Below are 12,402 nucleotides of genomic sequence, written 5' to 3' on the forward strand. Positions count from 1 at the left end.
CTCCAAGAATGTAGATGATCTTTCTGTTGCTGCATGTATGGAAATTGTTTGAAAAGGTTCCCCAAGAACACAGGAGAAGTGTTTGCAGTGTTGTGTGCGCAGTTGTGCTGTAAGTGCTGAAGCTCTGGGCATGACTAAAGAAGTTTAATGCCACAGGCAGCAGTGTAATGGGATATCTGGTACTTTCTAAGGACATTTTCTATGGCAAGTTTCTCTTAGCCGCTATACAGCTGCACAGGTTTTGAGGAACTTGTTCCTTTTCATCTGTTCTTTCATTTCTTTGTGAAGAGCTTCAGTTTCTGCATCTGTTTCTTCCACGCAGCACAGCATGAAAAAACCAAGAGTCCCAAGAAAAGAGAAGAGGCTATCTGGAAACTGAGGTGTTAGTGCCCCAGCTACCAGCTGTTAGTGCAAAGCTACCACACAGTAATGGTCCTTAACACTGTTTCCTGTGATGAGTGCTTTGAGTGCATGTGAAGCAAGGATGTTGTTTCAATTTAATTTTTTGTTCTGAGTGTCTGGAGCTGACTTCAGTTCTACTACCCACACAGTGTACTCAGAGTACCAAGTGCCTCAGACAAAAAGATAGAACTGGAGTCAAAATGAAATGCTCCATTAAAATAGGAAACAAAATACTACTGAAACATTTGGCTCCGCGGGCCTGATTGTAACAGCTTTTTCATACCGAGTGTCACTTTCCTCCCTAATTCATCCCATTATCTTCAGTATTAGAAGAACAGCATTTCACACCCACATCAGTCTTAGTCGTAAGTGTAGGTAATTACAACTCTAAAGGCAGGGAAGTCAGTTCTAATAGTTAGAAAATTAAAAAAAAAGCACTGTTTCCATTAATATGATGATCATTTAGTTATTGTTAGATTCCAGCAATGTACATAAAAGGGACAGGTTGTTCAGCCCTTAAAAATAAGCACTTAATCTAAAAAGTATGTGGTATCCTTTCCTGGCTCAGTTTCCTATTGCCTGGATTTGCCTCTCAAGAGACATCAGATGAAAGAAGTATTATGCACAGATACTTGAGCAGAATTTTTACCTTAGTCCTACAAACTAATCACAATGCAGTAATGCTGTATGATGACATAATGCCTGTATACATGTTGTGCATACACACAACACTGTATAGGGCAACATAAATATAACCACAGAAAAACTGATATAGGATTCCCTGTTAAAACACAAAAATATGAGAGTATAATTAATATGAATTAGCATGGCTTTTATGAATTAAACCTTTCTGGCTTCTTTCTTTGGTTAGAAGCTGCTTACAAGAATTCAACTGCAGATACATGCTTAGATTGTCAGTGCTATTCATCTTTATCAGGGATTTTTGAACAATAAGAGATTATAGCTGATAGTCTGTGGGTGTATAAAGACTGCGAAGAGTTAAATGCAAACACTAAGTCCTCAGAGACTCAGATAGAACAAGAGCACAATCATGTAAAATCTTGTCTCATTTAAACAAAGTTTGTCCTTACTCAAAAGCAAATATATGTGTAGAATGAAGAAATGTAAACCATACCTGTGAAACAAGGTAGTGTTGTGCCTTGGGAAAAAGTTATCAAAAAGAAATCTGAGATATTGGTTAAGTTCAGTGGTATCAATAACTTATGGGTAGAAAACAATGGCTATAAAAAGGTTTTTGATCTAGTAAGAAAAGGCAGAAATAAAAGTAATAGAATCTGAAGCCTAATGAACTTAGAAAACAGTAAGATGCAGATTTCAACTGTGAGTGAACTTAACCAAACAAACTCTGTAGTGGTACATTCTTTCCCTCGCCTTCAAACAAGTGGGACATCTTTCTGGAAGACAAGTTTTAGCCAAAATGATATTTTAGTAGATATCTAGCTGTTGGACTCAACATAGGGGCAAGTATTTTAAATGTAATGTCATGTAAAATATAGGACAACAAACAGAGGCTGTCATCATTGAATTGGAAGGGACGTAAAGAAGTTGTTTGGTCCAGCTCTATGTGTGGGATAAAAACAACTGTACTAGAACTTATTCCTGCCATGTTTATCCTATTTCTTCAACATGGACCTCAAGCCATGGAAATCCCACCTTCACTATTAGAAAGTGCCTCCTAACACATGTTGCTGGCCTTTAAACACATTACTTCTTGCCTTCTCCACCATGGAAATGAAGAAAAAAATTATCCCTTTCTTCTTTTCCAAAGACTTAGGTATTCATTTTGTTCTCCTTCAGTCTTATCATATTTCCCTAAATAACCACCATTTGTTCAATATCTCCAGGAATTCGTGTTTTCTAGACCTTTAATCATTTTTATTCTTTTCCTTTGGACTCTCTCCAGCTGGCACACACTAACCCTGCTGTAGCCTCCTCAGTACTAAGTGAAAGGATTATTTCACTTGACTTTTGGGCTATACTTTTGAATAAAATGATAAAAAGAAATGTGAATAAAAATATATCTGATACCATACAACTTTAACTTGGCATATCTTAAATCGTAAGGGTCTGCTTTTGCAAGATGAATGTTCCTTAACAAAAACACCAAAGAATTCACCGGTGTAATCAGCAGTGTTGGGACTTTTAGTACCTTCCTGTTGAGGTAATAGAGGAACTTAACAGGTTTCAAATGCATTGCTGTTGACATGTATGTTGACAAGTTTCTCCAAGCAGCCATGAAGCCAAATTTATCCAGAAATTTTTGAGTTCTTTGTTAGTAAGCAGAAAAAACCTGTCAATTTCACTTTGATTTCCATGTGGCACATGAGAGGTCCTTTTAATAGTTATCAATTCCTCTTCTCCTGTCTATCCATCCCAAGGACAGAATTTCAGACTCCCAGGCAGATAAAGTAAGCTCTTTCAGTAGTTTTTATAACTTTCAGTCTTAATATGAAGCATTACTAAAAATTTGTCATTGTCCTGTGTTTAAGCCAATTTTGTCCAATGTGGTGAAAGTTTCTTTATCTTGTCATTCTTGACAAGATTTTAATTTCCAGTATATAGGTGTGAACTTGAAGAAAATCTTGAGAAATCAAGGGGGCTCTTTTTGACTGTAAATGGTTTTAACTGAACTCTGAAATTGCTTTTTCCTTCCACTCTCCTCTTCCTTAGATTTTGTTGGACTTTCCTTCATACAGCTGGGGACAACCTTTTAATCTGATACTTGAAAGAAAATTCTAGTTTTAACATTATGGCATACAAACAGTGATTCCATTTAGTTGTGTTGAATAACTTCTCTCAATGTGAATTCTTAAAGCAATGGTTACTATGGTTTGGTTGTGGTTTGTACATAGAGCATGAATGCAGTGCAGCACACATGCACACCAGCCCACTCGTGTAATTAAGGCTTCTGTGCCTGGTGCACTGCATCATCTTGTTTTGAAGGCTGCACCTGTTTGTTGAGGGTGTAGTTTCTGTGCAGCTTCTCAAACTGCCACTTTTCTAGTATGTGCTTGCTAGAAAATTAAGTCCAGCCTTTTACAACTTACATTACAAAGACTTGTACACCTCTTAATGCCAAAATATCTTTTCATCTCTCATCTCTTCCCTTGAAACTCTGCCTCTGAGCAAGGAAAACTCCAGCAAGACTGCATCAGTGCTCACGTGAAATTCTGCAGCTGGCCCTTTCAAGCAAATTGCAGAATTAAATGATAATTTAGTTTTAAAACACAAGAGCTTATGTACTGGGTGAACTGATGTTTTTGTGTCCTGTTCATGTCTTGGCAAAGACATTTTTAAGGGCTTCTACAGGCAGTATGCTCTTCTAGGCAGAGCCTCTCTAGTCTGGTAAGATAAGGCACCAAATACAAGAATAATAATAATAAGCAGGTTCAACAAAATATATTTGCTCTGGGGTGTGTGCAGTACTGATATTTTATCCTAATACTTCGTGTAAACAGTGAGGTTCCTTCCTCAGCTGTTTGCTTGATAAATTCAATCTGTTCTGCTTTTTTTTTTCAGGCCCTAAAAATGAAGGTTTGAAACAGATAGCACCTGCCTCAGCAGCACTCGCCCCACCTGTACCTCCACCACACTCTGCTACGCAGTTGCCACCTCCTCCACCAGTCTCTCACCCATCCCTGCAGTCCCCAGCAGCTCCCAGCCTGCCTCCCAGAAACATCAAGCCCAGCTCTGAAACAATGTAAGTGAACATAAACCCCAAGGTCTTTATTTTCTCACCTTTTCCTGCCTATTACTTTGCTCATGCAGCAGCAGATTAAGGCTGTAGGTGTCCCAGGTTTCTTGGGGAGTGAGGTCCCACATTGCTTTCCTTGTTCTACCCTGTCCCTGGCCTGTTTGGAATTAGGTTTTTTTTTACCTTGAACCCTCCATCTATTCAGTTGTTTCCCTAAATTGTCTTACCTATAACACCACTTTTTTCTGCCCTGTTGGTAAGGGGAGAGGGGGATGGAACAGACACCCTGCTGGGTTTTTGCTCCAGATGGTTTCAAAGACTTCATAGACTGGTAGAAAATCAGTTGTATCAATAACTGAAGCTTTCCTCTGCATTCTTCTGGGGGGAAGAGGGCCGGGAGGGTCAGGTCTATCCGCCCATACCCCAGGAAGCAGCTTTGCAAGCCAGAGGTACTGAGCTCCGTGCTGGTTGTGAAATTGCACCAGGAGCCGTGTCATGACCTGTTGTGGTAACACTGGGAAGCCTCTGTCACAGATGGGGCTCCTTTCTTTATCCTTCTTCTAAGAGCTGCGTACAAAAGGGGAACCTCCAAGTGACAAAGCCTTAAAAGCACTTCATAATAATGTCAAAACTGACCAGAAACAAGCTGAGCCTGAATAATGAGCTGCTCTCTGCCCAGCAGTTACTCCACGTAGCAGCAAACGGCAGACGGGGAGAATATATTAGGCATTAAAGGGGTGTGTGTCAGCACGCATACTGCATTTGGGTACGGGCGGTGTGACATCACTGCAGCGCTGCTGCGCTGGGGGCTGTGGGAAACGCCCCGCCGGGCCGGGGCGGCGCGGGGAAGTGTCGTCACCGCTCCATCTAGCGGCCGCAGCGCCCCGGCAAAACCCTCCTGGACACCCTCCTTCCCAAACGCTTGGGAGCCAGCTGTGTCCTCTTTGCCTTACGGGACCTGCGAAATTAACCTCCAGGTTGTCCTTCTGCTCTCCCGTTGCTGCGTACCCTCCGGGCTCTCCCCTCGGGTGAAAACGTGTGCCTGGGTGCTGACACCTTTTCTTTCACCCTCGTCTCGGTGCTTTCTTCGTCAAGCCAATTTTAAAAGATCAGTTTCTGCTTTCAAGTTCTTTCTTTGATTACACCTCTTTGATGATGACTGTCAGCCCTAGTTTTATTTCAACTCTCCTAAGGTATTATAAAGTTTAAGTCCCTGATATTATTAGTTACGTTCTCAATTTCTTCCTTCTCTCAGTTCGACAGAACTTCTAACATCAGAGACCTTTTACCTGCCTAACCTTATAGCACTATTTCTTTTGTCACTTGTTTAAACTTTAAGCTCTATAAGTCAAGGAGCAAGTCTTAGACCTATATTTAACATTGTGCAAAAGTCCGGTGTTCTGCTTGTGCATTTTGTAAGAAGCCTGCACCTGCAAAGATGGCTAAAAAGCCCAACAGATTCTTTCCATTCAGTCAGCCCATCTGCCTGTTATATTTTTCATACCACACCCCTCTCCGTGGTATCTGAGCGCCTTTGGCTCATTTTCCCTTTTTAGACTCAGGATCAAGGTGTTCCTATGTGAAAAACCAAGTTGCAGTCAGAAAGAACAATTCAGGGAATCTCATGGGTACTTAAGTAGCATATAGACTATCCAGCTGTTGTATAAAATAGCTGAAAAAAGTACCAGAACAATGGTGTATGAAAATGCAATCATAAAACCATCTTCATAGGTTTCACATGTCCACTTTTTCATATTTACAGAAGTCCAGACAATGAAGAAAATTATGATGATGTTGAATTTGTTTCACAGGGTAAGATGCACGCATTCTAATTAATGGCAGCTATATGAAGCTGTAAGCATATCGTATTTATAAGATAAGCATATTGTATTCGTGAGTGACTTGTGTAACTAATTATGCCAGTTCTGCAGTTTTATGGGTGAAGATGGTTGTCTCACAACACTCACTGTTCTATAATTAATATCACAGACTCTCAGGAACTGCTTTAAATATCTCTCCTCTTCCCCTCTTTTTTTGGTTAGAAATATGCTGGAACTGTAAATTACCAGATTTTCACATCTGAACCAAAATGAATGCTGCTCTTTCAGTGTTGAAGTTGTGTGCTTTGGTGAAGCAGGCATTGTTTTATACTTGATTAAAAAAAAAAAAAAAAAAATTGTTGACTGTGCTTTTAATGTCGCTTTGTGGTCTGCCTTCAATAAGAGCCAGTGAGTCGCTGTGTTGTACCAGGAGCAGCCAGAGAAGCAGATTGTGACACAGAGAATTTCCATCTGCCTTCTGATCTCTCCTCGAGAGGACTTGGTCTGTGCCAGGCACAGCATGCATCGTTTAGTGTGCTAGCCATCCCTGTCAGACAGCAATGTGGGCCATGGAGCTGAAACTGAGCCCAAGCTCTTTTCTTACCCAACTACCTGCAGAGTAAGGAGGAAGCAGATTTACAGAGTTTCTTCTTCTGCAGCCCAGGGTAGAGGCTGACTTACCAAAAGAGCATTTGGCCTCCTTATTCAGCTGTGGGGCTGGTACAAACAAGTTCTTTGAGGGCTGTTTGGATTTATTAGGTTTTTAACAATGACTTTCTTGTATAAATAGGCATTTTTGTAAACAAATAGCATAGGTAAGTTCATCAATGTCACAAAAGAATCTTTAAAACAAATTTTCCACTTTTAAAAATACATGGTGAAATATGCCATTTTTTAGATATTTCTAGTTTACAGTATATTACAAAAGCAACCTGGTTAAAACTCTGATTTTTTGCATTCAAGCCAGGAGCCTGCACGTATTTCTAGTTAATATCACTAGTATTAGTAGTTTGTAAATAGTTAATGCTAGAATGAACTGTTTTCTGTACAGCAAAAAAATAAATACTCTGTTTTTATTTTTTGTCATATAGGTCATGGAAATACAGAGGGGGTAAGTATTACCCTCCATGATAGACCTTTTTAGCACAAACTTACAAATTTAATAAAATCCCATCAACACATTAGAAAATTAATTGCAGAATGAATCCAGTATATTGACAGTAAATTGTAGAAGCATTTACTTATTGTGAAGGACAGAAATAAAACCAGGTAAGCAGAGCAAACTGGAACTAATTATCAAAGCTGGCTAGACACCAAAAATTTATTTTTCAAAAAAAGCAAAAACACCCCTTCTATTTCCACTGACATTTCATGCCACTGAAATTTTCCAGAAAAAAAGGCCCTATTCTATTCTAGTAATAAACCACTTCTTTCAGTTAAGGGCTGGTTAGTATTGTGTCTTTAAGTACCTGGCTGTGTTAGGACCAAAACAGTCTCTGGGACCCTAATCAGAGTCCTATTTAGATCCTCAGTGTTCGTTTTAACTACTGCTAACCCTGGCACCTTCACCATGGCAGTGCAATCATCAACAGAGATAAAGGCTTTCCAGGACTAACATTGCAATTAAAACACCCAGTTTGTATTAAGCAATGTGCTAGTGTGATTGTAACAATCCAGAACTTTATAGTTGCGGTTCATAAAAACAAAGTCAGAAAAAACCAAATAGTGCGTTTGAATAATGTAGCAACTTGGTTTTGGAAGATTAAATTAATCTGTATTTTTCTGTAAATCTTTTTATATCATTTGTATGAAGCTTACATAGCAGGTCCATTTTCTTCACGTCTTTCCAAATGTATCTAGGCCATTGAAAACTGATTTTTTCTTATAGGGCCAAGAAAGTGATGGAGAGATGTATGAAGACATAAATGATATCAGGTAGTAATTTTGAACTCTGTAACCTACTGTAAAGCTTGCTAACAGAGATACTTCATCTGGCACAAAAGTGTGATTCCACTGCAGTCCCTGCCACGCATTATTGTGTTCATTCATTTCACCTACAGAAAGTCAGGTTGTTCATAGGTTCTTTCCTACTTAGATATGCTATGCCCTAGGCTGGAAAAACTCCTGCGATAAAACCATCTGGTTACTGTGATCTAGATAACAGAAGTCTGATTTCTGATCTAAGGAACATGTCTGAATCACTGTTTGGAATTACAGCCTAGGAGGAAAAAAAATAATCCCAGCCCCTAGGTACTACAGATAGATATTTTGCTGTGGTTGTTTTTCTTGCTTTGTAGATAAATGTACTTAGAACTTCCATGAGAGACTGGATTTACAGTTCTCATGGCCTGAGCCCCCCAGTATAGCTACAAAGCCAGAATATGAGCTGTGGTCATTCTTCTGCCATTTAGCCCTTTACTTTGAGGAGTCTCTTGCACAGCTAATGCCTAAATGTATGGGATTCACTGTCTGAGAACAGCCAAAGAAAAGCCCTAATTCCCTTGGAATAAGTAACAGTCTGAAGTTCCTACACAAAAATACCTTGTTACAGATGTAGAATTACTTTCAGCAAAAATTTATTGTTGAAGTCGTTTTGAAAATAGATAATTTTAAATCTATATAATCAAAACAAGTGATCCTCATTCAGTCTTTTTTTTAATATAATTTGAGTACATCAGTCTAGTAAAAATACCAAAACAGGAAGAGGAGGGAGCCTTACTCACCCTGTTCCATAGGGTTTGGAAAGCACAGCTCTTCCAGCCAAACCGTTGGCAGCAAATGGCAAAACTGTAGCTATACTCCTAATTACATCCCAGAGCCCACACCTCAGTACCCTCCAGGACGTGGGCACCGCAGGCAATGTACCCTGGCGTGATACGCGCATTTATGATGCAGTGCAGAAGACTGACTGTCATTTGTGTAGACTGCTGGAATAGGTTGCAATTAGGTTTAAAACCACAGTCCAGTGGTAGCTCAGGCTTCAGTTCAGGCTGCATCAACCACTGATGGCCTGGGTAAATGTTTAACAGCTGCAGCCAGTGGCACGTGACATAGACTGCTACCAGTTTCCAAGCTTGCTTGCCAAAATTAACTGAGAGGTGTTTGGACATGCACAAGTAAAGCCAGTCTCTTACCTCCAGATAAACTTTCCTTGCATACTGTCCTCTTGAGGACAGCTGCTTTAAATTATGAATATAATATAAGAGAAAGGCCTGCTCTCTCTATCTGTTGCAGCCACACTAGGATTTAGAATCTGTAGCTTTGATTTCCCTGGGAGAAACCTTTTCCATCACATGTAGTTCTCTGTTAACCTTCGATAAGAAAGCTCTAATGTGATTTGCTTCACTGCTACATTCAATCCTGGCAATGAACTTTCAGATCATCAAGAGGAAAAGAGAAGAAGCGGGACAAGGAAGAAAAGAAACGAATGGACCAAGAGAAGAAAGAACAAAAAGAAAAAGAAAAGAAAGAGCAGGAAATAAGAAAGAAGTTCAAAGTAAGCTTTTTTGTTTTGTAATCTGTCTGAAGACATGTAAGAAGCACTATTTAGCATTGTCAAGTTCAAAATACACTTTTCAGCTGGCTGCAAAACTATTTGTTATGGTAAATAGTTCAAGCACCTGGATAAATTCTGAATAAAGGTTTAAGCTACCCTTTTATGTTTGACATATGCTTGACTTCAGGCTTTGTACCAAGGTCAAAGACATTTTTTCAGTGCTTATATAGTTTTCATTAAATTCCTTTCTCACGTTCTTTCTATATAAAAAAGCCTTAGAAACATTTCCTTTCACTTTTGTGTTTAAAAAGCACTTACATCACTAGAATAGCATCAAAAGTCCTTAATAAATGTGGGAATTGGATCCCATATACTTAGTGGTTTTTGCTTCACTGGAGTTGGGTATAACAGTATTCAGCCCTTAAGAGATTTCAACATTACATTGCAACTCATTGCCCTTGTCTAAAGGGACCTAAAGGGACTTCCAGCCTAAATGGGGAGGAAGGAAACAGGGCATGTGTCAACGTCACTGTCAAAGCATAGGGGCTAAATGATGAGAGAGTTCTTTCTGGTTTATATAATTTTTATATAGCTGGTGGTCAGCATGCTATCACAGTTTACAAATCTACTGGTCATCTTCTGTTAGCTAATGCCTGTTCACAATGCTTCACTGTGCTTCTTTCAGTGTCATTGTACATAGTGGGCAGCTTTGTTTTTCTTCCTATTATGCTCCGTACACAGTAAAGCCATGGTGATTCTCTCAGATCATGGCCTTGGTGTGCTATGGAGAGACTGACAGGAGCTGAGGAGCAAATATTAAAGGAAAGTACTAATAGTTAATAATAGTGGGTTAGCTGGAATTCATCAGGCCTCAAGTATTTTTCAGACCACTCCTGTGAAGTGTAGGCATGAGTGCACTGAATGCTTTCAGACTGCAGAGTGCTTTCTTGCAGCCATTAAAGTATGTTATTGTTCTTAAATGCAAACAAATATATTTTAGCACACATTTTGTTTCCCATTTCTTCACCGCCTGTACAGGATAGATATTATTGAGCTAGGCTATAATTGTCAACAGCCACATGCCTCTGCAAGATCGCATATATCTTAAAACCACGCATACTCAAATCCAAAGTGGTTTCTCCATAACATATACTAAAGATCTCACAAAGAGAATCCTGAATTCTAGTAAACAGTGTGATCATCTCTTGTGAGTATTTGTAGGATCATTTATAGAGTATAATTGTAAACACAGAACATTATATGGCAGACTTATTTATGTTAATGAACATTTATTGATATGAGTAGTTCTGCTGGAACTACACAGAGCTGCCCACTAGAATTAAACACATGTCTGTTTTGTGAACCTGTGAAAGGCTCCATGGGTTAGCCTGTTGGTTTTAGTCTGTATTTCTGTGATCCTGCCAGTGACTTCTTCAGCTGCTCTACTGCTGTGCCGTTACCCTCTCTTTTCATTCTTGATTATTAATTTAAACTGGATAGTTGGGAGAGAAGTGATGCCTTTCTGTTTATTTGCCTAGACTATTTTAAATGTCAGTGAAACGAATAATCATCATTACAGTTATTATCTCTTTTGTCTGAATGTTTGGGAAAGAACTCCATTTTTCCACATCTGTGATTTCTTTTGTTGCTTCTCTGCAGTTAACAGGACCCATCCAAGTCCTTCATCAGGCACGAGTTTGTGTTGACCACAAGGGAGGGAAGAATGAGCTGAGTGTCAAACAGGGCGATGAGATTGAAATAATTCGCCTCACAGACAACCCAGAAGGAAAGTGGCTGGGCAGGATAAAAGGATGTTGTGAGTTTTGTTTCTTCACTATGCTCCTGTATGTTTTCACTGTATGACAGCAAACGTGTGAGCATCACACCAAGACTAGCCTTACCATGGCTGAGTCACTGGCCACCAAAGTAGATAATTACCACAACTCACCTTCATGTCCTTAGCTGGCATGCAAGGCTTTGTTCATAGTTGGAAGTTATTGTACAACACAATGTAACATCTACAGGCACTAGAATAAGTTAGGAACGGTATGTTGGGCTCTTCATGGACCTATTGAGAGGTAATTCCATGTCAGCCTTCAAATGGCATCAGAACTTGGCTCCCTGCCAGTAACAAGGATCACATTTTTTCATGTCTTTATGTCAAAAATAACATAGGTGTTCCTAAAATAGAAGCAGAGAATATAAGGTCCTGTTTTAAGGACAAATTTGTCTTGTTCCTGTTCCTGTGGAATGTTTCTAACTGATTTCTAAATTTTATTTTGTCTGAAATCTAAGATGTTTCTTTAATTTTATAAAGATCATCAGTGGATCTATGAGTATGATAAGGTCTTGATGATCTGGCTCCTGGTTTATAGCAAAGACATTAAAAGACTGATCCCTAAAATCAGTGAAAATTATTAAAGCACTTGTTTTATTTTTAAGGAGACTAAAATGACACTAAGTTCAGTAAGACAGTTCACACATGTAGAACTGGACAATACCAACTGAGCACTTTGTAGTACTGGATGTAAAAAGACATTAAGGAACTGGAGCATGTGTCATATGAAAAGAGGCTGAGAGAGCTGGGACTGTTCAGCCTGGTGAAGAGAAGGCTCAGGAGGGATCTTATAATTGTTCATAAATATCTGATGAGGGGGCATGTAAAGATGGAGCCAGGCTGTTTCCAGTTGTGGCCAGTGACAGTGCAAGAGGCAACAGGCGCAGACTGAAACACAGGAAATTCTGTCTGAACATCAGGAAGCACTTTTTTATTGTGAGGGTGACCCAGCAAGGGAACAGGTTGCCCAAAGAGGTGGTGGAGTCTCCATCCATGGAGATCTTCAAAACCTGACGGGGCACGTTCCTGGGCAAACTGCTCTAGCATATCCTCCTTGGCCAAGGAGATTGGCCAAGATGATCTCAAGAGGTAAGTTCCAATATCAGCTTTCCTGTGATACTTGGAAGTTTTA

The 12,402-nt window shown here is 39.6% G+C and overlaps 1 protein-coding gene across 1 annotated transcript in view; it reads left to right on the forward strand.

Moving 5' to 3' along the window:
• Nucleotides 1-12,402, forward strand: part of FYB1 (FYN binding protein 1) — a 51,041-nt gene that overhangs the window by 18,487 nt on the left and 20,152 nt on the right. The window contains 6 exon segments of the mRNA XM_075739904.1: nt 3,943-4,123; nt 5,880-5,929; nt 7,029-7,048; nt 7,826-7,872; nt 9,316-9,433; nt 11,093-11,249. Of these exon segments, the coding sequence (XP_075596019.1) occupies nt 3,943-4,123; nt 5,880-5,929; nt 7,029-7,048; nt 7,826-7,872; nt 9,316-9,433; nt 11,093-11,249 (573 nt within the window).

Source organism: Balearica regulorum, chromosome Z, assembly GCF_011004875.1.
Source record: "Balearica regulorum gibbericeps isolate bBalReg1 chromosome Z, bBalReg1.pri, whole genome shotgun sequence".
Classification (NCBI taxonomy): Eukaryota; Metazoa; Chordata; class Aves; order Gruiformes; family Gruidae; genus Balearica; species Balearica regulorum.